Consider the following 27579-nt stretch of genomic DNA (forward strand, 5'->3'; position numbering starts at 1 on the left):
AGATTCAAGAAAGGAGTGTTAAAAAGAGTGTGCATTAAGTGTATTCTAGATTTCATATTAAAATGTATTCCTATTAAAAATAAAGCCATTTACTTTTGCAGTAAGAAATTTAAAAATTACCATTTGAAAAATTAAAAGTACCTGCCCAATCTATACACAGTATTTCTAATCTGTTACAAGACCCTCAAAGGATAAGCTAGTCCCATTTTACAGATTAAAAAGCAAGTTCAGTTATTTGGAATTCTGTTTAACATATTACTTAATGAAAATTACAGAATCTAGGATGTAGGTTAAATTTTTTTATTTAAAGAATATTTAAAGGTATAATAAATTCAATCTATTGAAATATTTCTTGTCTAAAAATATTGAATATGATGTCTGCTTTTATTATCAATTAATAAATTCACATCTAGCTCTATTTTACAATCAAAGACTTAGCTATCCACTCAAACACAGACAATCAAATACCAAATACGTAACCAAAGAAAGGAAAGGAAATCTACAATTTAAATCAATGCTAATGAATGAAAAATACTTTAGTCATTATGTAACCGCCTCGGTTTGAATTTAAATAATCTCATGTATAAAGCTTTGGTTATCCAATTCCAGAACAAGTAAAAGTTAAGTTGTAGGCAGCCCACTAAGATTCTAATTAAGAAGCAAGTACTAAAGAATTAAATTATTTTCAAATACTCTTATTGGAGTTCAACCTCAAAAAGGTGTTTCATGAAGAGGCCGTACAGCTTGTAAGATTCCTTCTATCTCAAATTACTCTGATAAATGTCTGATAAAACTGGGTTAGCAACAAGAGGCAGCCAATAATTCTACATGAAAACTCAGAATGGTCTTTTGTTCCCTTTGTTTAATGTAAAGCCACTAGTGAAAAACAAGAATGTCTACTCAGAAAAAAGGGATCTCTTGTTTGCAAAAAGAAATTAAAGTTCAATATCCTGCTTCTTACCTGACATTGCAAATCATCCACATTAATTCAGTGAGCCTAAAAAGCCTATAGAGGGCACTGTTGCACCAGCTTTGACGCTTTACAATGGAGGCCTTAAGAAAAAAACTCTAGAATTTCTCTAAAGGGTCAAATGCATGGAAATCTACTAAGCTTAATATAAAGGAGAAAAAAATGTATTTTTTTCTAAAATAGACCGGACTTCAATGAGGGAAAAAACTTAACAAAAACAACTGTCAAACTGAGAACACAGCACGGCACGTGTTTTGCATTTTCCTTTGTGGTGCTTTCACAAGAAAGGTAACTAATCATAGCACCTCCTTATCCACTGCAAACAGCACCCCACTGCAGAATCCTCCTCACAATCAATAGCAAAATGAATGTGGCACCTCGTGCAATCCCTCCATAATTCTATCAGGAGAAAGAATGCAGCCTGTTTGCATACTTTTGTCTCAAAGGCCAATTCCATTTGTCCCCTGCTTGGGTAAAATGACGGCTACAGATCAATCATTCTCACATGAAAGTAAACACTGGAAAAAAGTCAAAACTGAAAACTGAAATCCTTACCTTCGAAAACATTTTATTTCACAGGAATACACAAAATCAGAACATAATTTTAAAGAGCAAGTTTTCTTCTCATAAACATCTACTGGACAACAGTGCCGTGATCTAAAGCAAATGTTACCCACAGTCCTTACAAATCTAGTAATTACCTATGGATAGTATTCAATAAAAATTCACATCATTTCTGTCACAATTCTTTAACATGAAATTCAATTACATGGAGTGCCAATTGTAATACCTATGCTTTCAATATATACAGTAAAACTAGTACATGATATAAAGCTTCCTATTATACCACCATTTTATCTTTTACACTTCCTTATTTATGCAATTTTAAATTTTTTTGATGCCACCAATAGCAAAACTTCAAGGGAAATCAAATTATTTCATTTGGATAATTAAAGCCAATGTCCTGAATTACTGAACCTCTGTAGAAACATATCTATTCAGTATGAGAATGGTAATATCATGTCCCAAGAAACTAGAGATAACACTATACTCCTTTAGCACACATAAACCACACCACCACATGCCATGGTACATACAACACCATTTACACAGGTACCATGATAAAGCTTGGACCCTAATAGGAAGTCCAAATTTTCCCAGAAAATCCACTGTCCCACACATTCTGTCACTCCCCAACTTCCAGAGAGATTAACACCTTCTCTGAGATCAAAGCTCGGACCTGTAAAAGTGTTAAGAATTCTACAATAATACGTCAACCTGCTTGTAAATCAAAAAGAGGGGAAGGGGATTTAGATGGCATGAAGATTTCATTTTAGTACAAAAGCCCCAGTTTAACAAGTTATTTTCAGCCAATAAAAGTCAAAAGTAAAGCATTGTTAAAGTTGCTGGTACTGACTAGGAGGCTTTCACTTATTAACTTAACCAAAATGCTACTTGAAGTACTCCCTTAAATTATTAATTTATGAGTTTTACTTAGTCTTCTCTTGAGGCAAGGCAGTTTGTAGGTGTGTTGAATGTATGTAAATAAACAGAAAGCTTTTATAGAGGTCTAAACATTATAAAGCAACCCCTTTTAATGAATGTTGAATGTGCAATCCCATGAATCAAGGTTATATAAATGGACTGTATCACTTTAAATATCTCTGAGATCCTCTAGGAAGTCAATACACAAATTTAGAAAAATTAAACATTAGCCTATTGTTTTTCATTGATTTGATAAAATAAATGCTCTCAACAGAATCAAAGTGCTGCTGTGACTATGGGCCACATGTATTTTCAAAGAAACCAAGGACAGACTATACCAAACTGTGGACAGTGTACTTGGAATCTACCACAAGGATGACTGGAAAAACACGCAGACAATACCCCTTGAGAGTCAGAATTTTAACAAGATATTTTAGTTTACTATTTTACAAACATAGCATATTAAAATCAATTTTCGTTAACTAATTTATGCAAAGCTTGATTGTGAGCAATAGCTGCTAAAAGGATGCAGCCTTGTTGATTCATATACAACCATTTTACTTAACTACACTGGATAATAGCAGTGCTCCTAAAGGAGTATAAAAAGCAAAGTGATTAGCAGTCATTACCGTTAATTAGTGCTCACATTACATTACTTAGGATGAATCTCCTTTAAGCTGAATACATGGAAAGTTTATTTTTGCAGGCCTTCCAAACTATGCCTAGGTAAGTATCAGGATAAACAGTCAACTACCAGTAAGCTGAATAAAAAACAGGGACAGATCATCATGCAATTAGTATGTCTACATTTTTAAACAGGAAGAGGGTTGAGGGGAATGAGTAAAACTGGAAACTCATACTTCACATTCTGCAATCTCACTGATAAAAGGAGGAAATGTGTGTTTATCAAACTTGCTGTGAGTGCACAGTTCATTTGGATCCCTGTAAACAATCCCTGGCTGCCCACTTCCAAATGCATGTCAAAGTCTTGGGGATTCAGAGCAATACTGAGCAAGCAAGGTGACTCTAGAGATGCCCTGGAAATGGGAAATTAGGAAAACGTGGCAATCAGAGGGTGAGGACTGAGCAGAAAAAGCCCTGCGGCTGGCTACCATCGTTCACCACCAGTCAGGCTATCTGTGCTTGTCCAGTATTAACACAACAGGGCCGGGAGGGAAGGAAAATAACTCCACACACCTAACTAGGACACTGGCTCTCTTGTTTAGAAAATGACAGGCATTTGTCACAGAACACAAAACAAAAACATCTCTCAAACACAGCTTTCACAGACCAGCTCCAAAAGGAAAACAGGCTCCTCATGGACTTTCAGAGGGACCAGGGAATGGCTAACATCCTGTTGGTTATTAGGATTCCTCTCCCACATATCATTCCGTATATTTAAAAATATCAGCCAAATGTTCAACAAAAAAGCCTCAAAGCAATACATGACTGTTGGAAGACAAAAATAGAGGTTCAAAAAAATGCAAAAACAAACATTGTTAGTACTGTCCCTATAAAAATCTTAAAGTATACTCTTCAGGTATTATTCTCCATATACACTTACAAATGCATCCTACAAAATGTTTTAACAGCAAGTATTGATAATGTGTTTCTTCATTCTGAGTAATACATATAGATGTATTTTTCAAAACTTCACTTCCGATGCCATACAGCATTCCACCATATAAATGCATCATAATTTAGATTGCCAGTCATTTGTAAATTGTCAGGAACATTTTATTTATTTAGGATAAATTCCCCAAGTGGAAACACATTTTTGTGTCTAATGAGTTCTGCTAAATTATCCTCCAGAAAACTTGAGCCAATTTACAGGATTCCTGAAAACCCATAACAACACCCATATCTCAAGACCAGTATCATTTGTTTTGCTACAGTAGTTTTTAATATTCTTTTTCCCATGTGAATTTCTTTCTTTGTAAAATGTCTGTTCATATTCTTACTCTGTGTCATTATTTGGACACATGTGGCAAAACATTAAAAAAACAAACATAAAAACAAGGGACTCTCCATCAAATTCTCATTTCACCAATGAGGCATGGTTTAAAGAGCATTCAGAGACCTTGCTAAAGTTGATACTGTGAGCACATCTTAATACATATATGTGGTGATATCTTATTTGTGCTGAAATGTGATATTTTATTTGTATGTTAATAAAAAAAGTTGCCTGGAGATCAGAGGTCAAATAGCCATAAACAGAAGTCAGGCAGTGGTAGCACACGCCCTTAATCCAAATACACACAGAGTCTCTGTGTGATCAAGGACACAGCCAAGCATGGTGACAGGAGCCTTTAATCCCAGTACCAACCATAGAGAACTGGAAGTCTGTATAGACAGGCGGTGATGAGGAAGTCATGTGGCTTGGCTTAGAGCCAATGAGAAGGCAGAACAGGAAGGCAATAAAACACGGGTTAGAGGGGAAGAAGCTCTCTCTGTGGAAGCTACTGCTGGTGGTAAGATAAGGCTAGTCATGGCTATTGCTCTGACCTCTTTGTCTATTGCCTCTGTGTTTCTTATTTAATAAGACTGTTTAGAAGTTCTATACATATGTGTATATGCATGTATGCGTATCATATGTCTGTATTACAGAAATGTTATTTCTTACCTCACACAAAATGATAAAGGGTCTTGGAATTGCAAACATTATCTTACTTAAACTACCTCTCCTTTCTGTTAAGTGGAAAAACCTCCAGGTAGTATCACCACCAATGCTTTCTTATTCTCTTTGGCTTTTTTCTTATTTCATGAAATGATGTGAATGTATTTTAATATGTTAATTGTTTTATTAGAGCTATCAAGATCTCCATGTTTTTAATCATGAATCAATGATTTAATTAAATACACCACTCTGGGAAGAAATACTAAGTTAAGAAAAACAATGTGTTAATTCAATATAGAGGATGGCAATTGATCCAAGGTCTCAGGTATCTTAAGGAAACCTCTGCTTCTGAGCTATGCTCCTAGCTCCAAAGGTAATCCAGGTTACCCTGGACCTCTAGACCCTCCTGACTCAGCTTCTCCAGCATACCCTACTGGTTAGCACCACCATAACTGGCACAGTTTTGTAAAATGTAAAAAGAAGAACCATCAGGAAAAGAGCCCTGCTGCCATATCGGACAAATGAGTTTGAATCCTGGAATCCATATGATACAAGTAAAACATTGACTCCTATCCACTGCCTTTGATCTGCACAAGTGTACTGTGGCGCACACACACACACACACACACACACACACACACACACACACAAATAAATAAATATAAAATAAAATAAATGTAAAGATTTCAAAATACATTTTTGAACATAATACAATAAATAATATGAATAAAATTACTGGAAAACCTAATACATAAAATTAAATTTTTATTAATAGATTCAACAAATATATAAAATTATCTATTGGAGCTACTGTAAAGGTTTATGTGCTTTTTCACAAATTCTGTATATATCTTATCTTGAATCAGCACACCAGTCCCAGATTAGTCCTTACAAAATCTTTTTGAGGAGTCAGAATCAAAGTTACTCTGAGAGCCTAAGAGATCAAACACACACAGATTATAGTGATAACTGAAGTACCTTATTACCTGTTACCAAGTCATACAACTGCCCTCTTCCTCACTGTCAATTTATAGGGCATATTGGCTTACATTGTACACATAATGATATAAATATATTCTAATGCAAGTTCAGACATATGCTGTGGTAGTCTGAATGTAACTGGCCCCCATAAACTCATAGAGAATGGCACTATTAGGAGGTGTGGCTTTATTGGAGTAGGTATGGCCTTATTGGAGGAAGTGTGTCACTGGGGGGAGGTTTGACTTTGAGGTCTCATATATGCTTCAAGTAATATCCAGTGCTTCAGATCACTTCCAGTTGCCTGCAGGTCAAGATGTAGGAATCTCAGCTCCTTCTACAGCACCTTGTATGGCTGCATGCTGTCATTAATCTCTGAAATGTAAGCCACTCATTAAATGTTTTTCTTTGTAAGAGTTGCCATGGTCACAGTGTCTCTTCACAGTAATAGGAATCTTAACTAAGACAGAAGTGGTACTAGGGACTTGGGTATTGCATAGATAGGCCTGACCACTGTTGTTTGTTTTTGCTCTTTTGGGGGGCCTGCCATCCAGCTCCCAAATAAATCACACACAGAGGCTTATTCTTAATTATAAATTCCCAGTCTTAGTTTGGCTTGTTGCTTGCCAGCTTTTCTTAACTTTAAATCAACCCATCTGTCTTTTGCCTCTGGGCTTTTACCTTTTTTTTTTTTTTTTTTTTTTTTTCTTTTGGATACCTTTCTTTCTTACTCCATTGCTGGTTGCATAGCTGGGTGGCTGCCCCCTGATGTCCTAATCCTCTCACTCCTAGATCTCTCCTCTCCCAGATTTCTCCTGCCTCACTATCCTGTTCAGCTCTTTATTAGCCCATCATGTGTTTCAGACAGGCAAAGTAACACAGCTTCACAGAGTTAAACAAATGCAGCATAAACAAAAGTAACACACCTTAAAGTAATATCCCCTAACAGACCATGTTTGTTTGGAGGAATCTGGACTTTGGTACTTTGGGTTAAGAAAGGAGTGGGATGATTTAAGCATTGCTTAATGGGCCATGGAAAACAATGGTACTGAGAATGATTTGAACTGGGGGGTGGGGTGGGGGCTGGCTCAAAGGTTTCAGTTGGGAAGAATATTAGTTTGTTACCTAGAGGTATTTCTTGTGATACTTTGATGAAAAAAGTGGCTGCTTTTTGTCCTTGTCCAAAGAGTCTGCCTTAGACTAAAGTAAAGAGATTAGGATTAATGCCACTGGCAGAGGAAATCTCAAAAAGCCTAGTATAGACTCTATCCTGTTCATACTTATAATGAAAAGGGGCAAGCTGAGGAGAAAAGGAGTACCAGGAAGTGGAGTATAGATAAATCCTGTGTTCAAGGAGATAAACAGATTAAGAAATGGAATAAAGGGAGTGGTGACCTCCAGGCAAGATCCCACCTAGCTCAATTTCCAATTTAAAGGAATCTAGGAAAAGTTTAGAGCCCAGTATGGTGGTGCATTCCTGTAATCCCAGCACTCAGAAGGCAGAGGCTAGCAGATCTCTGAGTCTGAGGCCAACCTGGTCTACAGAGCAAATTCAAGGACAGCCAAGCTTAGGCAGTGAAGGTGACTATCAAAAACAGAAAGCTGGTGAAGATATAAAGGAAAAAGAGGAGCATGTTCCAGCCCCAGCAAGCAGCAGAACTTGGCAGCTTTGGCCACATGGTTTTGGCTTTAGAGTTAAGGATAGAAGAAACAGGTTATGGAATTTGCCACCATGACTAAGGAAAGCCATTAAGTCCAGGCATATGTCAGGGGTGTCCCTGAATGCAGGCCTAGAGAAGCCATTTTGTAAAGCTGTGAAGTTGAAACCTGGATTACTTGGAGACTCCAAAATGTTGGAGATTCCAAAATTCCAGAGCTGTAGGATACCTGCCAAGGAAAGCTGCCAACAGGGAGTTGAGGCCACCTAAGAGAAAGAAGTATGTTGCAATCAACAGAGATAAAAGGAGTTTGAGATCTGAAAAACACTTTGACATCAGACATGGAAATTCAGTTTGGAGTTTGCCCAGCTGGTGTTTGGTCTTGCTTTGGTCCAGTATTTCCTCATTATGCTCGCTTCCCTATGTTTTGGAATAGTAATTTATATCTTGTGCCATCATATGTTGGAAGTATGTGATTTGTATTTTGATTATGATTTGAGACTGCATAAGTCTTAGAAGAGACTTTGAACTTTGGATTTTAAAACATTGTTGAGACTGTTATAGACTATTGGGACTTTTGAAGTTGGTCTAAAAGCATTTTGCATTATATTACTACAAGCCTAGGGGGTACTCTGAATATAAGGTCATAAAGAGAGGCAATGTTAGGAGGGATAGTCCTATATGCTCAAGCCATGCCCAGTATTTCAGTTCACTCTCTGTTGCCTGAGTGTTAGCTCCTTCTATAGCACCATGTCTGCCTGCACACTGCCATATCTCATCATGATAATTGGACTAAATCTCTGAAATTGTAAGCTACCCCATTAAATGTTTTTCTTTGTAAGAGTTGCCATAGTCATAGTGTCTCTTTACAGCAGTAGAAATCCTAACTAAGACATGTTTTTACCACTTTTTAGCTGTATAACCATGGACAAATTACTGAACCTGTATCTCTGTTTAAATGTCTGCAAACTAAAGATAATATGCTCCAATGAGATAATGTATGGATAAATCAGAATATACATTAGAAAGTTTATAGGGATAAAAGTGTGGATTTTTCAATACATGATACAGAGGGAAAAAGATCTGTATGATTTACAAAGCTAATATAATAAAAGTACTCAACAATTATAGTAAGGCAAAATGTTTACAAACAGAAAGTCCTAAGAGAAATTCCACCCTTAATTTGTGATAGAATTGACTATGTGATTGATGAAAATCATTAAGAACATTCTTAGGGCAAACATACAAGAAAAACTGTTAAGTACTTCTCACAATTAGGACATTACAATGAATGTGGAGGAGTGCCCAAAGCTGAGAAAAAGGCAATTCTAGCTAAAAGTTATAAATGAACAGAATGAATATGCTATTTTCGTAAATAATGATGAAAATGGCATAATACAATAATCATTCACAAAAGCAACATAAATGATATACAGAAGCTTAGAATAGAAAACAAAAATTGGGGAGGTCAGGAGTGATGTCTTTTATATTGCTGTCCCTCAGCCTCTAATATATAAAGTCATAGGTCTACTTCCTAACAATCAGGTCCCCAAGCCAGGAAAGGAACTCCTTCCACAGGCCTCAGCGCCATCACTGTAGTTGGAGTTTTCCTGTGTTAACCCCTCCTACAGCTGCTCAGACACAAGTAAACACAGAGACTTATATTACTTATAAACTGTATGGCCGTGGCAGGCTTCTTGTTAGCTAGTTCTTATATCTTAAAATAACCCATTTTTATTAATCTATAAGTTGTCATGTGGCTTGTGGCTTACTGGTACTTTTATATCTTGCTTCCTCTGTGTCTGACTGGTGACTCCTGACTGAGCCTTCCTCTTCCCAGAATTCTCTTCTCTGCTTGTCCTGTCTATTGTATACTTCCTGCCTGGCTACTGGCCAATAAGCATTTTATTTATCAACCAAATCAGAGGAACACATTCATAATATACAGCACAATATCCACAACACATCATTTCTTTTGTTTGTTTGTGATTTTGAGGCTCATGTTCACCTCAGACTTATGGTGACCTTCTTTACCACAGTCTCCCAAATATTGGGACTAGAAGCCTTAGCCAAAATTATGTTTGGCAGTCCTTATTATTCCATACCTAAAATCTTAAAATACCACTGTTTAATCTTTTCTTTGTGAGATCATAATGGTTTCTAGACATATCCTCAGCATCTTTATTTGTTCTATCCATACAATGGCTCTATCACCAGATACAGAGCAGAACATGTGACACATAATCAGAGTCCCACTGGTTTTCAATGATAGTCCTAGGTTCCAAGATTTCCTGAAATTAATGGTTAAAAACTTGGCTTTATACTTTTAAAAAGAACTGACTACTAGTAGACCTAAGATAAAAACATAGAACTCACTCCCTACAAATTATACATACAAAAGTTCACGTAATATTGACTCTTAACTTTCAGATTTAGAAACTCTATCTTAATGAATCACACTGTCCTACACAGAAGACCCACTAATTCAATTCTTATTAGATGTCTGTGATCAAGCTCAGGTTTTATGGTCTTTCAAAGTCAGAAGCACTTGGATGAGGCCTAAAAAAATCCAAAAAAATTGCTCTAAAAGAACATGGCAAAATAAAGTTCAATGTAAAAAGGCATTAAATTATGACCTTTGCCATCTTTGGTTTCAACCCGCCATATCTCCCGTGGAAATAGTCCAATCATAAGTTCACTCACATAGGATACTTGATAGGAAATATTAATTTCAAAGTTCTTAGAAAGATTAACTACACAGTGGAAGAAACTAAAGAAGACTCAGGAGGGACAAAACCCTTGGGCAAAGAATGAATACGGATAAATTTACCCCAAACTATAGTATAAATACATCCATAGTAAATGTTTTTCCCCATATCTATCATTCTTTTCTCCTGTGCATAAGTTATTACTAAGTGTAACAGAACTTAAGTTTTTCTTGGTATTTACTAACAACAGCTATTTAACATTACTATTTCAATGGAACTCTGTATGTAACGAAATCAAAGAACTTTATAGAACTTGAATGTATTATTTTGGGAACTACAGAATAAAAGAGAAGAAAGACTGGAGACCAACACAAAGGTGAAAGGATAAGGGAACGTGAAACCTGATTAATCTAGCAACTTTGCTTAGAAACCTCAGGAGGCAGAATAGGGCTAGAGAGATGGCTCAGTGGTTAAGAACCCTGACTACTTTTCCAGAGGACTGTGGTTCAATTCCTAGCACCCACATGGCAGCTCACAAACATCTGTGATGATAATTCTAGAGGATCCAACTCTGTCATATGGCCTCCACAGGTACTTCACAAACACACTGTACAAGGACATATATGGAGGCAAAACATCTATATACATAAAATAACAACAACAAAAACTAAAGAGGCATTTACACATGTTCTCAAAGCAGAGAAACAGAAGGAAAGAAGGATCCACATTTTGCAGACAAAATGATGGAATTCAAGATGAACAGAGTGCAATATAATATCTATTCTAGTCCAGAACTACTGTTGAGTCTCATAAGAAAAAAAAAATACTACAACTTCAAATTTTGAAGTTACTTATAATCATAAACAAACAGTAGGAGGAACAGAAATTTCATTTTGGGAGTATAGCTAGAGATGAAAGATAATTAGAAGTTGTTTTGTAGGGATCCTAAGCATCACAGTAGCAAAGATGATTTTTACTGAAGAGAGAAATGTGATTAGACACACTAAAGAAAACCAAACTTCACGAGAGTTTGTAGAACAAATAATGGACAGTAAACTATGGGAGAGACTTCACAAACACTGTACAAAGGCAGCAATCCCTTATAGGCTGAAAGCCAGGTTCGATCTGCTATGATGCTCAAAGGCTACAAAACCTGTGACTCCTAATTTTGCTTGATTTAACTGTGAATAACTCTTATATGTAAGCACAACAGTGATTTGAACCATGTATCTACATGGTATGTTATTATGATAAAACTATTATGATAAAATTATTATTATCAAGCACTGCATCTTTTTGGGAATTTATACAATTTTTAAGAAACAAAGACTAAATACTTTAGGTGATGTATATTTCATAAATTTTTCATAAGAGATTGTTAAATATCCAATTAAAAGAACTATCAAGATAAAAATTTATTAACATTAACTTCAGTAAATGAATCCAGAATGGTATGAAGCAGATTTTATACCATGCTGTCCAAGATTAAGGAGAAAACAGAATGTCATAAAATTTAAGAGCACAATATTTATGATATATGGCTATATAATTGACTTTGATTATGAATATTATCCAGTAAAAGCTATATAAGTTAGCTATGGGACTGTGCGTTTAACATGCACTTTATATAGACTTCTTGTCACTACTGAAACACTACCAAAGAGCTTTATTAACCCCCTTTAATGTACATCCTTCATTTCTGTGATTGTTATTTGCCTGGCTACTACCCATATGACTTTCCAGCTAACCAAAATCTTCATTTGCAATCTGAACTTACCTATGGAATCGCATTTCTCTAATCTGTTACTTGCATTACCATTGCTCAACCAGGTGACTCTGAAGCTAACTTTCAACTCTACAACTGTCTGTCATTCCTTGGGCAACCCTTTCAGAATAGTGGCTTTTAATGTTGACTATAAGAACTTGTTAACAGTAAGAAATACATATATATGTAAAAATACAGATGCAAACACTGTAGCTGCATACACATAAATACATGTAGTATTATATGCATGTACATATTAAATATAGTACTGAAAAAGGAATCCAGTCAACTAAGAAAGAGAAAGAAGTAAGAAATAAAAAGACACACAAATGAAAAGGGAAATTATTATCTACAAATGGCATACTATTGTATAAAGAAAAAAAACTAAAGTTTCTACCAGAAAATTTGTCCGAACTAATAAATTCATCATGTTACAAGATACAAACATCAATACATAAAACAGTATCATTTTTATACAATAATATTCCCAAGAAAGACATAATGAATGAAATTTATTCAAAAAAGCTGTAATAAATACTTAAGCGGTAATTTTTTTTTTTTTCTGAGACAGAGTTTCTCTGTGTAGCTTTGGAGCCTGTCCTGGAACTCACTCACTCTGTAACCCAGGCTAGCCTTGAACTCACAGAGATCCACCTGGCTCTGCCTCCCGAGTGCTGGGATTAAAGGCGTGCGCCACCACTGCCCAGCAAAGCAGTAAATTTAATCAAGGAAGCAAAAGACTTTTACAATGAACATTATAAAATGCTGAAAGAATAAGCTTTAAGCATATACACACAATCAATGAAAGGAACTCTCATAAACGTGGTTACTATTCCAAAGTACTGGGGTTGAATTCCCAACACCTACACGGCAGCTCACTGCTCTGTAACTTCAGTTCCAGTGGATCCCACACCCTCACATAGACATACATGCAAGTAAAACACCAATGCACATAGAATAAAAATAAATAAATCACTACAATAATTTTAAAATAAAAGCTTCCTCCTGCGATAGATAAGAACTAATTAGGGCCCCACAACTAGATGATATGCAGAGAGTAAGAGACAGGAACATTCAGGTGTCCTAAATAGAATGTCTCTAGCCAACTCCTCCCCTCAGGGCTCAGAGAATCCTAAAGAAGAGAAAGGGGAAGGATCAGGATCATAACAGTCAGAGTGGATGGAGGACACCCAGAAACAAGCAAGGCCTTCTAAACACAGCAGGACTGATGCACATATGAACTCAAAGAACTGTGGCAGCACACACAGGGCCAGTGCCACATGGAACCCCAGCACTGAGAGAAGTTTTGGACACAAGCATTCATCTTTAGCCTATAAGCTATTTCCAACTGATAACCACCATAAATGAAAAAATAGTTCTCTCCCACACAGTCTCTCCAGGTATACAAACCACTCCAAGGGCAGGCCCCATGCCCAGCAGGAGATGGCCAACACCAAAGGAACTCAATGGCATCTACGGAGGTTCTCTGTCTCATAAGGTTTTGTCAGGGCACTGTTTTTCTTTACAGGTACTTTATGTATATATTATGGCTTCCGGTTTTGTGTTCTTGTGGGATTCCTATGTGTGCTATCAAGTGTCTCTTTGTCTACATGTGTTTCTCATACTTTTCTTTGGCTCTTTTTCTTCTGTTTGTCTTATTCTGATTTGTTTGTTTTTGTTTTATCCTATTTTATTTTATTACTATTCTTTGGATGCCTGTTTGTCTTCTAAGGAGAGATAGAAAGGATTAGGATAGGAGGGGAGGTAGGAAGGTTATCAGACAAATTGAGGAGGAGAAATCATAATCAGAATATATTGTATGAAAAAAATCTATTTTTAATAAAAGCAGAAAAAGTGATTGGTTAGGACTTTCTCTCCCGGTAATAGATAAATTCTCAGAGAATGTAACACAGCAACTGACATTCTCTATAAACAAAAGCAAAGGTATTAGGGTTTTGTACTGTATTTTACAAAACAAAACAAAAACATTAATTTATTAGCCTTCTTTCAACAATAGATATTCCATTTTTAAGAATAAAAAAGCAATTACTCATACCATACTTAACTTACACATGTACACTAAGGAATTTAGGGTCGCTAAGCCTATGAGAAGTGACAATGGTCAGAAGAGGAAGACTGAAACTGAATGTTCAAGTTACAGAAGCACTTTAGCTATATGTTCCATTAGAATGAAGTTAACACGGGGTTCTGGATGCTGAAATTCTATTAAAATGACACAAAGATACAATCTATCCAAAACAAGAACAGGAGGAAGCTATTAGAGCCAGAATATCTCAACTTCTTGCTTGAGACAAAAAGAAGATAAAAGAATGATAACTGATGAATCAGCAGAGAAAGCATAATCTACTGTTGCCTGGAAGAGAACGAGGCAAGAAGGAGCCAGATAAAGCCACACCTATCATTAACTCAAGCTTCGCCAGTTCGTGCCTTAAGTCTGGGAAAACCGAAACCAACATACTCACAATCAACTTTTCTCTTATTATTATACAATATGACAGACCCAAAGTAAATAGTAGTAGTTGAGGGAGCAGCAGATAATATTTAAAATCTTTTACTCATGTTTTAGGAATGATGGAGGTGATGTGGCTACTACAGAAAAAAAAATCATCCATATGTAAAAAGAAATCTCAATGAATAAAGAAAGTCTTAGCTATTAGAGACATACTGCTTTAAAAAACTCAACCCCCAAATAAAAAAAAAAAAATTACAGAAGCACTCTCAAAGAATATATAACAAAAACACATGGAGCTAGAGACATGGCTCAGCAGGTAAGATGCTTCCTGGAAAGCATGAGACATAAGTTAAACCTGAGTTCAGATGTCCAGCATCTAGGTTAAAAAAAAACCATAAACAAAAACAAAACAAGACAAAAAGAGATGCTGTAGCTTGTTTGTATTCCTAATGCTGGGGATTCAGAAAAAAAAGGAAGATTATTGGGGCTTTCTGGCCAGGTATTCTGTGTTCTGTCCAATTAGTGATCTTCAGGACAATTCAGAGATTCCATGTCAAGAAATAGGCGGCCTCCACATGTGTGTACACACACATGACAGACAGACAGGACTAGGAATTCAAGCCCATTCTAGTCGGCCAAGGAACATCTTGTCCTTAAAAATGACACAGACATGAAAAATATTTGGGAAAACAGAAGTTAGATAAAGATTCATTCTACAAAGTGTAATTTCTGACCAGGCAGTACCAGGAATGAAAAATGAACATGAAGAAATTCAAGAAGAAAAAATTATCAACCAAGTATCAAAAGAGGACTTCCCAGAGCCTTCCTTACACTGTAAGTCCCCTGGTTGTGCCATTGTTTTCTGTTATAGCTGACATTAAATATTTCTCTTTCAAAATTAAAAAAAAGTAAAAGTCAAAGGGCTATTAAATATCTACATCCTATAGTCAACATCTCTCTAGGCAAGTGGCAGAACTTATCTTTTGCCAATTACCACTGGTTCTATTCTGTTGGACCAAACCATTCCTGGTCCAGTCAATACAGCCAGAATGCCATATTGTAAATGGGATAGATACATAGGTTGTCATTTAGGTTGACATCAACCATGGATAAGCTTTCAAGAGATATCTTATCACTAGGCAATTATAGAAGAGTTACAGGAAAGCATTTGTTAATATTCAGTAAAAACTGTGGGGCAAAATATAAACATTTTCCGAGTGTAAGAATTTGAAAGGATCTCCCATTTGGAAATGTCTTATTAAAGAAACATTTCACTGAAATGGGGATATTGGGAAGAAACATCAGATCTAGAAAGAAACAACACCAAATCAGCAGAGAAAAGAATATATATTGATCCTTAAATATGATTCTACAGAAACAATGATGCTAATTTGTATCTTTTAATATGCTTTAATAAAGAAACTTACACGAAATTCATAAATTACTGGTTTCAGAAAAGGAAACTTACACCATATTAAAATACAAAGCATAACAGTTACACTTCAATACTAGAATATAAAAGACAAGGCATAAAACCAAGTGTTTCACAAACAGCTTCAGAAATGTGTTTCAGACTCACAGCTACCCAACTATTGAAGAGATATGATGGACTGTTACATTTCTGTTAGTTTTCCTGACTTCAACAAAACAGAATATTTGTAATTCTAAACTTCCTGAAGTTTATAATTCTAAGACTTTGATACTTAAACAAATTGAATTATTTGCAAAATGGAGCCCACCCTAGACAAAATATGTCTCTCATGTTTGAAGGGAAAAATTTATAAAAACCAATGACAGATGTAACACTTACAAGAGTATAACCTGTTAGGAATAAACTATTTAAACAAATGTAAGTCCTGGTGGCTCAATACTGCATTCACGTTCAAAAGCTTCAAGTGAAGCTCTTTTGCTTAGAACAAGTTGAGACAACCTTGAAAATTATAGCCCTTCTAAGTTAGTTTTTTTTTCTATAATTACTCAATTATTCATTAGAATATATGAGACCTCTACTGGAATCTTTGTACCAGGGTTTCACAAATGGATTTAACTTTAAAAGCTTAGTGATACAATTTCTTTCATAAAAGTAATATATTTCTGATATTCATGTCTTTAAAATATCCTATAGTAAAATTAATATTTTTACACAGGAAAAGAAGGAACTATTTAGTCCCAGACAACTTGATAACATCTCTTTCAACTATAGTTATAATTATCATGTATGAAATTCCAAAGCAGAAGTTGTCAAGATTTAACATTAGCATTAATTTATGTCATAATTGACGGTTACTATCAAGATAATGGCAAAGCATCTATTTCTCCAAAGACAGCATGAAGAGAAAGGGGATTTCTTCTTAATTACTACTAATCTGTTCACTTTTAATTAAACTGATTAGTAATTTATTATCATTCCCTTTCCTGGATGGCTGTTATTATCAGAGGATTTCTTCAAAGTTACCACATTTGTGATTTTTAAGCAACCCAATTATTTCTAGAGCAAGTTCCACCATTTTATAATATTGATTTATACTGAAATGTTAATATCTAGTTTCAGTGTATTCTGAAAAACAAATGTGAAAATATAAGATCTACATTCTGTTTTTGGTTGTGAGCCTAGCCTTTAACGGCTGAGCTATCCCTCCAGCCCTACACTCTGTTTTTACATCTCCAAGTGAACAATGCTAGCTGCATCTCTCTGGAGAGACAACCATTGGGAGCAAAAGTCATTTCCTTCCTCCTTGTTTGGCAATCACAGTAGTTATAATGTGCATGTAGCTTCCAACGACAGTCTCTGCAAAGTATCCACTTCATATGCTAGCTAACTAAATAGCAAGCTACAAATCAACCATTCCCTGTGCTTCTTTTTAAAATAAAAATATTCTGACATACAAAATAGGAACTGTTTTAATTGAGATACTTTAAATGTATTTAAATGTATTTAAGTACCCAGTACTTTTCTTAATCAAAACTGTTAATCAATATAAAGCTTTGACTAATATCCTATATTTGCAATTAGAAAATGTTTATTACTAAACTTGGGAGAGAGCCGAACTTCTCTACAGAGTGAAGAAGCAATGGTACAGGGAATGATGGAACTTTTTTCCCCCGTACAAATATTGAGATATTCAGTACATACTAACTTAAATTCCCCATCAGTATGCCTTACTGTATGCCTAAACTGACTATGTATAGTGACTGAATAAACATTTGTATTTAGGAAGAATACTGACTGTCCTCAAGTAGTTGATTATCAATGAGAATTCAATGATCACTGTTCAATATAATCTCCTTCAACATTCACTGACAGTAGTATCTACTAGATAGATGAGCCTACATTTCTCTCCAAAATTTTGTGTGCTGGAACTATTCATGAATGAATGATACATGCAATGGCATATTTCATTCATAATCCTGCCAAATTTAGTCAGAGCTCAGCATCTGACTTCCTTCCTTCTGGACTTGGGTCTATCTAACCTTAACCTCATCTGAGAGGTCTCACTGATCATCACACATGGTACATTCCCTGACTATCTCACGCTATCAGTTGCCACCACCTTGGCATTGTGTCACTCCTTCCCAATACTCTTCAACATCAGCCCTGGTGTTTGTCAGCTCCTCCTCTTACTTTTGCAACTACAAAGTGTAATCTAATAAAGAAACAGGATTCATCAATTTGTTTAATAGGGATTTAAAATGAAATCTGTTGAAGAAAAAAGATTCAATACTTATGTTTTTAGATACCCTGAAGAAAAAAAAATATCATTTGACAAAAGGGCTGGAGAGAGGGATAAACAGTTAAAAGCGCTGGTACCTAGCACCGACATGAAGGTTTACAACCATTTATAACTCTAGTTTCAGGAAATCTAATTCCCTTTTCTGGCCTTTGTAGGTACCAGGTATGCACATGGTACACATACATATACACAGGCAAAACACACATAGACATAATTTTAAAAAAAATGAAAAATATAAATCATTTGACAATCTTAGATGCAAATGTATATCCAAAACCTTACTTTTCCATAGTCTAATATAAAGACATACTAACAAATTTTTGTTACCTTCCACCCAAAAGATAAAATATCCTTTCAAAGAATATCTTCAAAGTATTTAATATTAAATAACTCAATAAATGAAAGTTACAAAGTTCAAAAAGTATAGTCACTCTGCATACCTTAACCAGTTTCAAGAGTTCATAGAGATCTTCAACTTCATCACCTTCACATACGGTATACATTTTTCCTGTCTCCAAGCTCTTTCCTCTTATGGTTCTACGGTACAAGGGAAGAGCCATTGCTTCTGCATACAGATCAATGGCATGGTGACCCACTGTCTGATACATGTAGCTATCCAGTTCGTCTGACTCCACTGTAATAGTTAAATAGAAATAATTAGTAAGACAGAATAAAAAATAAACATGTTTTAAGAAGTAAATTTTACCACTTGAAGAAGTCAACACTAAGCTTAAAAACTTACTATATCTCACTGCATTTATAAGTGAAGTAATACATAAGCATTGAACATTTGTCTATAGCTAAATTATGTTCAGTTCATCTCTAATCATCTGTGTTTCTAATTATTAACAGGATCACATTTGTATTTTTAAAATTATATACAACATTTAAAGATAAAAGTAATGTATCCAATAAATTTTAATTACTTTATTCAGAAGTTATATTACATAAGTTTATTAAAATCATTCAGGTTATTCAAAAAATCATTTAGACTTTTAATAAAAACTTTTTTAAAATAAATACTGGTTTAGTAAGTAATACGTATTTGGCAAAAAAAATTTAGATATACTTGGTATGTTTTATAATCAATATATCAACAAAAAATATACATGTAAGTTCAATATTTGTTAGAGCAGTTACCAATATATTTGGAAACATGATAATTCAATCTAATCCATGATATAATTGCTAGTTGTCTCAAGATTCCACACATATCGTTATGGGTAAAGCATTCATTACAGCATTATTTGTAATTGATTAAGAACTATATTATAGTCATTCAATAAAATGATATGCAGTCTTTGATGCATTTTCTAAAGTTTATTCTCCAGAATACAAATCCCATATGATATTAATGTTTAAAACATGGGAGAAAAGGATTATACAACAAATACACTTTAAATGTATGTAAATAAGTCTAAGTAGATGTGTTCATTGAAGATTTTCATAGACTAATATGCTTTTAGTTCCTCTAATAAGAGGACAGAGTATTAATTACCTCTTCAAATGGTCCTCATACCATTTACAGTTTATACCGAGAAGATATAGGAGAAATGATACTAAGACTAATATTTAGTGTTATTGAAACTGTTTACAATATGTTAAGTTACAAAATAATAGACTACAAAATGGTTTTGATAGACACATATGTACACGTATGTTTTCAAATGTGGAAACATTCTATTAAAAGGAATGAATAACCATGTAAATTTCTTTCAACTATCAGTAGTATCATATGATGCCATCTCATTTTAGCTCATCAGATTTCTAACCCCCTCAGCTGCCTGGCTTTCTATAAAACAATATTCACACATTACTCTAAATCTACTCCTCACTCAGTATGAAAGAGAGACTTAGTCAAATTACTCTAAACCTTCTCACTCTTCCATTCTACCAAGTTACAGTGAGTCTTTAATGTATTTTTACTAAAGGATATTAGTCAAATCAATTTATTACCCCAAACAAGCTTCATAGCAAGAAAGATCCTGAAATTGGTACTACTACTAAACACCGTAATGGCTTCAAAACCCAATATATGTTCATTAGGGCTCCACGTAGTCCTTACCACAACAACCTCATGAGTGGGAGCCACACAGCAGCAACTGTGTGAGAGCAAATAAACCACATCTCCACTGTTGCCTAAAGCACTTCAATTAACATACCACCAAAGCTCCTATTCCAGACTTAAAGGGGTGGTTCTGACAACTGCACATTATCCTCATTGACGGGAAAATTCTTTCCCAGGGTATCTACTGAAAACTCATACTGTGAAAAACATGATATGTTGTAAATACATTATAGCCAGCTTTGCTCTTCAATGGAGCCATGTGTTCCTGAGTGAGGTTCCTTTCAGAGCATTTAAAGAGTTTAAAAAAAAAAAAAAAGTCATTCAGTGACTCATTCAACAGTTCCAACATCCTGCTGACTTTAAATCAATATTACCAAACCCTGTCCATTGTTGATCCACAACAATCTATTCTCTTCTACACCAATTACACAAGGTAAGTTGATATTCCCAGCTTTTAAATTCATAATATTCCAGTTGCATTTTCCTTACTACCAATGTTCTAATAAATCTTTCCATTCTATTAATAAGTGTAATTTAAAAGATATACTTGCTTGTCATTTACTGTTCTGCCAGATAAGAAAGATAAAAAGACTCACTTGCACAACCTGAAGCAAAGGGAGTCTCCCCTTTGGTAAGAGCAGTCTGTAAGGGAGTTTGCTGCTTCACAAAGAAGGCTTCAGCATAGTGCTGTCACCTTCAGAGAACTGGGAGCCCTTCTCAGAACAACCTTACTTCCATAGCCCTAGCTACCTCACCACTAGAGCTCAGTCTCAAATCCTGAAGTATAAATTTACCACGTGTCCTTTGCAAGCTCATTTTCCTTTCTTCCTATAAAATACTCCCAATTTCCATCTTTCCACATCGCTTCCAGAATTATTCAAATATCCACCATAAGTAAACTGGCTAATTTAAATGAGTCCAATACTCACGGGTCCACCAATAAACACTTACTGCAGGTACAGAGCTTCCAAGAGCTGACGAGCATTCTCAGGAAAGTCTAACATACTACATCTTCTCTCAAGAGGCTTGTGAGTTATTGGATAGTACAAAGGGAAGCCTTACATGCTTCGTTATTTCTATGAGAGCTAAGGGCATCTTTCTAAAAGTGGCATACATACATTGTAAACTAAGAACTAATGATGTTAAGGGCATCTTTTGAATAGTGGCACACATATACTGTAAACTAAAAACCTATGAGGCATCAGATTGTTTCTTACCAACCACAATAATGAAGATGAGCTGCAGCCATTTACAGAATGGTCCAAAAAAAGTCATATACTTACCTTTGTTTTCATCTGGTCTCAGATTTGCTAAAGCAACAATGTGATGTCCTGCAGCAATACACTGCATCATGTTGTAACAGCTGTCCTTCCCACCACTGAAAAACAAGTCAGTGGAGAGAAAAGTATGAATGTCAGGCTCCTGATCATCATTAAACACAGAATCACTGGACATCAAAATTATCACATTATTACTTTGCTCTTCAGACTCCATGATGGACCATTTCACAATTAGTATAAGACATACATTTGTAAATAGGAAGAAAACTGAGCAGATGAATCTGAATTTCTAAGGCTGCTACTTCTAGAAACTTATGAGATTATATGCATCTACAATATGGGAGTTCTAAACAAAGTATATTTGTGACAGTTTTATGTAAGATAAAAAGCACTGTGCACATAATAAATTATTAAAAATGATATTCTAGCTAAATGCTTATTCCATATATTCCTTGGATGTAAGTTCTCAATTAAAGAAAAAATATAAGGGGTAAAGAGATGGTTCAGTGGTTAAGAGCACTGGCTGTTCTTCCAGAAGACCTGGCTTCAATTCCAGGTACCCATATAGATGCTTACAACTATCTGTAACTCCAGTTCCAGGGGATTCAATATTATTATGGCCCCCATAAGCACCAAGTCAGCAAGTGATGTGCAGCTATACATATATGCAAAACACCCATAAACTTAAAATAAAGTAAAACATCATTTAATCTGTTCCAACTATATGAAATCTACCAATACTCATCAAAGTATGATACTAAAAATCCCAGTCCAACTGTATCATAGACCTTGATATGTTTGATTCTAAATTCTATACAATGAAAATCCAAATGCTGACACACATCAATAGTCAAACATTAGTATAATCAGTACTTTGTCATCACTACCTAGACAATTTCATTGTAGGATTCCTCAAGAGGAAAAGGTAAAGGGCAAAGGAGCGTATTATAAAGCCTAGGATCCTCCTTTTCAGATATGCTCCTAAGTAGGTCTTTTAGATCCTATTACTATCTTTCCCCCAGACAAGAAACAAACAACAAAGTTGTAAAATATATTGAAGTTTCAAGGGTGAACAGCCACAATCACTACTTAGCTTTATGGTTTAAAATATGTCAACTCTTTAAATATGGTTTCAAAGGATTTTCCAAGCTGTGTGCTGCAGAAAATGGAGTACTCAAAGAACAAATAGCTTTCAAGGCCAAAGAATCTTAGGAATGCTGACAACTTTACTCTCCTCTTACAACTCCATAAAGTAGCTAAATACAGTCAGCCCCTCTGTCAACCTTCATAGCAGTGAGTTTCACATCTATGGATTCAGCTAATTGTAAATGAAAAATGTTTTAGGGACAGACACCTGTACTGAACATGTAGATTATTTTATTGCTAATTCACTAAAAGGTGCAATGTGACAGCTATAAACATAGCATTATATTCTACAGCTATCATGTCATCTAAAGATAGCTCAAGGGATATGGTGGGAGGATGGATATAGATTATACATATCATTTTATTTGTTTTTCGAGACATAATTCTATGTGTAACAGCCCTAGCTGTCCTGGAATTCACTGTAGACCAGGCTGGCCTCAAATTCACAAAGATCTACCTGCCTTTGCCTCCTGAGTGCTGGAATTAAAGGCGTGCACCGCCCCTGCTGCCACCACCACCACCCAGCTCTACATATCATTTGATACAGAGAACTTTGTAACTGAAGATTTGAGTATCCCTGGGGGTCCTAAAAGCAATCTCCCATAAATACCTGGGCACACTGTGTCACTTGAACAGTCCTGCAGAACAGATTTTTAGTTTCCAAATCTAGGAGCAAGCTTAGTCACATGTATTTGGCACTTATATGCTTCAGTATACATCTAAAATATCCTGCCTAGATAATCTTCAAGTTTACATTCAACAGTGAAATTCCGTGAGGTATTTATTTAAGCCCTTGATCTAATAATATGTAAGAATGTGTTTCATTTTGTTTTGAAATACACTTATACCCAATCAACTGTTGTACACACACATCCAAATACATGCATACACATGTACAATGCCAACAGATTTATCACAATGACGCTTAAATGTATATTTACATGTTATACACAATATAAATATATACAATAAAATAGGTATATTTACTCTGGATTCTTATCTCCTAACATACAGTTCTTAAAAATGTGGGAAACTTTTTCAAATTGCACTTCATTATTCAGTAACTTATTACCAAAGTCAGATACACTGCATACTGAGTACTTGAGAAACAGACCACACTGATCTTTCCTCCTCTCCAGTTTCAAATGTTCGATCACTCAGTTGAGCTTTTTGTGAACTAAACTCCAGTTACTAGCTCCCACACCTACTTTTACCTGTTACCTCTTCACCAAATAATCATGGTTAAAACTTCATTATTCCCTTTGTGGGAAAATGTATTAAATTACAGTGACATTATAGTATAATTTTCCCCAAAAGGCATGGAATTAACAGAACTGGCTTTTTTTCCTGTCACTACAGAGGCACTGAAATATGCCTCTTATAAATATGCCTTTTATGAGTCTTATTAAACACTGTCAAATAGCATCAGTTATCTAAGGCATTAAACAAGAATAGTTATGTATGCTTCATTGTGCTTTCAAAAACAGACTGAAGTAATGTAATGGAACTTACACTTTACTGGGGTCTAAATCTCAAGTTCAAAGTATTTAAGGACTCTAAACTTTGTATCTAACATTGCTAGTATGTCCCTTATCGTTTTCCGGTATAGAAACCATGCAGATACGGCTCATTTTGTTTATCAGCTACTGTATCTAGCCTTCTAAGTAAGTTACGATGGACTTCAAACTACTTTTGCAATATGACTTAGGTTGCCCAAGGCCGGTAAGGCAAATTCTTTGTATCCAACACATGCTCAATAACATCTAGCCTAAACTAGCACAGTTTCAACTTCACCCCGAGAGAATATATCTTGTCAGTCGGTTGGTCCCATGTAGGTGTTTAACACGTATGAGCAAAGCAATCTCAAGCCATTTAGGGAGCTTAAGGCCATCTCTGCCAACCTAGGGATGTGGGATGTTGAGATGAGAATGAGGTAGATTTCAGAAGCGGTGTCAGGCCTGTGATAGCCTGGGAAAGAGGTCTTAAGACTGAAGGAAACTACAGAGGATGAAAACTGGAAACAAGTCAGCGAAGTTAACAGCGGCTCTCAAAGTGCAGAGCGATTAAAAGTCCAACAGGTGTGAGCATGCGCCCACGGCCGAGGAGGACCCTGCTATCAGCGCCTTTCAGCTCCGCCAAGGAAACCAGAGAGGAAGCGCGCATGCCAGGGCCAGTGGGCCCGAGTTGCAGATAGTCCCGCCTCTTCCGGTGTCCGGGGCGCCGACCCGTCCACGCGGCTCACGGAGAGGCCATTCCCGAGGTACCTGCAGCGGCCGAGTCAGGACTTAGCCTCACCCGGGAGGACGGGGATGGACCTGCTCCTCATTACCTGATCAGGGCCGCGACCCTCATGCTGGGTGCAGTGCGCGTGCGTGTGGCTGGCGCAGACCGCAGGCCGCTCGCCCCGTAGCCGATCCACGGACGCGCGCGGGTCCTCGCCCGGGTGTCTGCGGCACTGCCTGTCCGCGACCGTCCTACTGCCCCTTCAGCACCTTGCTGAACAAATGGGCGTACGGGGTAGGTAGTCTCAGCACCTGTTACCTGCTACATGGATATACTGGCCCGGGGGGGGGGGGGGGAGGATAATAAAAGTTTAGGCACAGCCTGACCACCTAAGTAAGGGCAGTGAAGCTGCCGAGGGAAGGGCAAGGTCCTTATTAAGCAGCTTGAGGGTGCTGGGTTTGCCCGGGTAATAAGCTCACAAGTCAAAGCAAACTCTGAAGTTTGAAACACTGTCCTGGGAAGGAGACTTGGCCTCTCTCCTTTCTTCCAACAACCCAAGAAACCATTACTACCTGGACACTTTTAACTTTGTGACTTCCATCTCAGCCCTGTGAACCAGTGAGGCTCCATGATCTAGGTCTCGTGTACTGTTTTCAGCGTTTCTCCAATATAGTAACTAAGAAATTTGCACTCCATAAACCAGAAAGAAAATCTAATTTCAAATATATTTTTTAGTACTTACGCAGGGTCTTGAATGTACTAGTCACTGTATGGGGCTCCTGGGATAAAATGGTGCTGCTGCAGACTAACCTCCCTACACACACCCCTGAACAAGGAGTGTGTAGGAGTGAAGAAAGCAGGTGATACACTATACAGTTTAAAGGGGAATTGTATGTTAAAAATTGGAAAGTACTACACACACACACACACACACACACTGAGAGAAAGAGAGTGCAAGCTAGTGAAATTCCCCAAATCCATGTAGCCATGCTGAATAAATCTCTCCTGATTTCAACTTTGAGTTTGACTCTTTTAATTGGATTATAGCTGAAGACTGGTGGAAGGATGTGACTTGGGGCGCAGGTTGTGAACCCCAAGTTTGTAGAAGAGGATCAAAGCCGATTGCTATAACTAGAAAAGAGTGACCCAAGAACAATGGAAGATGAAGTCAGGTGATGGAGAGGAAAGATCATGTAAGGTATTGTGGGCCACCTCAGACTTTGTAACAGAGAGGTTCTGTGTGGACTACAGGTTTTAAAGCATCGCAATGTTGAAAACACAGCTATTGGAAAAGAAACCTTTTGTAATGATCCAGGAGAGGTGATAGGACCTAAAAACAAGACAGTGGGTTTGGTGAGAAATGAAGAGATAACAGTTCTGTTTTAAAAACAAAGCCAATATAATTGAACAGACAGATATAGAGTGCTAAAGAAATGATAACAATGAAGGCAGTGTGTTTAAGATACCTCAGATTATGTGGGATACACATAAGTATCCAATTTTGCCATGCTGCAATGTTTGTATTGGCCCCGAATAATTGTCATGGGTTACTGTGGCACTGAAAATCTGTATGAATACCAGTATTTAAAACCATGTGTTAAAATTCTGTGATTGTAATTATTGACCAAGTCAGTTAAATGTTTGAGATGTTGGTGTGTAGTTAGAGATAAAACATACAAATTAAACATTCATAGCAGTATATAAAATTTTGTAAGTAATAATTTATGTGATGCATATGGCAAGATAATTGGAAGTTGAGCCTATTGGACTGAAAGGTAGTTAGAATAGGATAGGGCTTTAAAGATAAAGATGGAAGAAGCAGTTACATCTTAAAACAAAGACATCAAGAGGTTAGCCTTACCAGTGGAGAGGTTATGTTGATGGGAGGGGAAGATAACTTGGAAGGTCAGGGTGATGCCTGGTCAGGAAAAGCCTCAAAGAAAAACTGCAATATTAGGAAGAGTACCCTGGTTGTTTATCATTATTTCTAGAAGGTTGTGTGAATTATCAGTAATTAACATGTTGAGGTTTTGAAGAAATAAATGTAAACTTCCCCAAAGGCTCATTTTATATTTTCTAGTATTAAAAAAAAAAAAAAAAAAAAAGTCCTTGCCACTTTTCAAGAGGGGAGAGAAAATTAACTTTCTCTCCTTAAAGCTACATATTAAGCATTATGTTTTGTTTCTCTCTGTTAGCCTCATGTTATGATAGCCTGAGCAAAAATATTTATTACAGTATGTATATACTGAGGTTTAGCTGTAAATAAAGGAGAAAATATGGTGAGACCATCTACCAAGGTCAACCAGTTTTTAGGGGCTTCCTCAAATTCTCCCTACCACCTTCCTATCATCCTTTGTGTTGTTCTTTTTACCTGTTGAATTTTTTTCTCAAAATTTTAAACCAGTGTTCTCTCAACTAATGAAATTTCCTGGTTGATCTAGTCTACCAGTGCTAAATGTGTTGTCTCTTCTTACAAA

At 36.2% G+C, this 27579-nt stretch overlaps 1 protein-coding gene across 1 annotated transcript in view; it reads right to left on the bottom strand.

Moving 5' to 3' along the window:
• Dph6 (diphthamine biosynthesis 6) overlaps nt 1–25348 on the bottom strand; it is a 122098-nt gene extending 96750 nt beyond the window's left edge. Inside the window, exons 1-3 of the mRNA XM_036183196.1 lie at nt 25209–25348; nt 21737–21831; nt 18826–19019 (exon numbers count right to left, since the gene is read on the bottom strand). Of these exons, the coding sequence (XP_036039089.1) occupies nt 18826–19019; nt 21737–21831; nt 25209–25231 (312 nt within the window). The 5' untranslated portion in view covers nt 25232–25348. The remainder of the gene's footprint in view (nt 1–18825; nt 19020–21736; nt 21832–25208) is intronic.
• Between the last annotated feature and the right edge of the window lie 2231 nt (nt 25349–27579).

Source organism: Onychomys torridus, chromosome 4 (assembly GCF_903995425.1).
Source record: "Onychomys torridus chromosome 4, mOncTor1.1, whole genome shotgun sequence".
Lineage (NCBI taxonomy): Eukaryota > Metazoa > Chordata > Mammalia > Rodentia > Cricetidae > Onychomys > Onychomys torridus.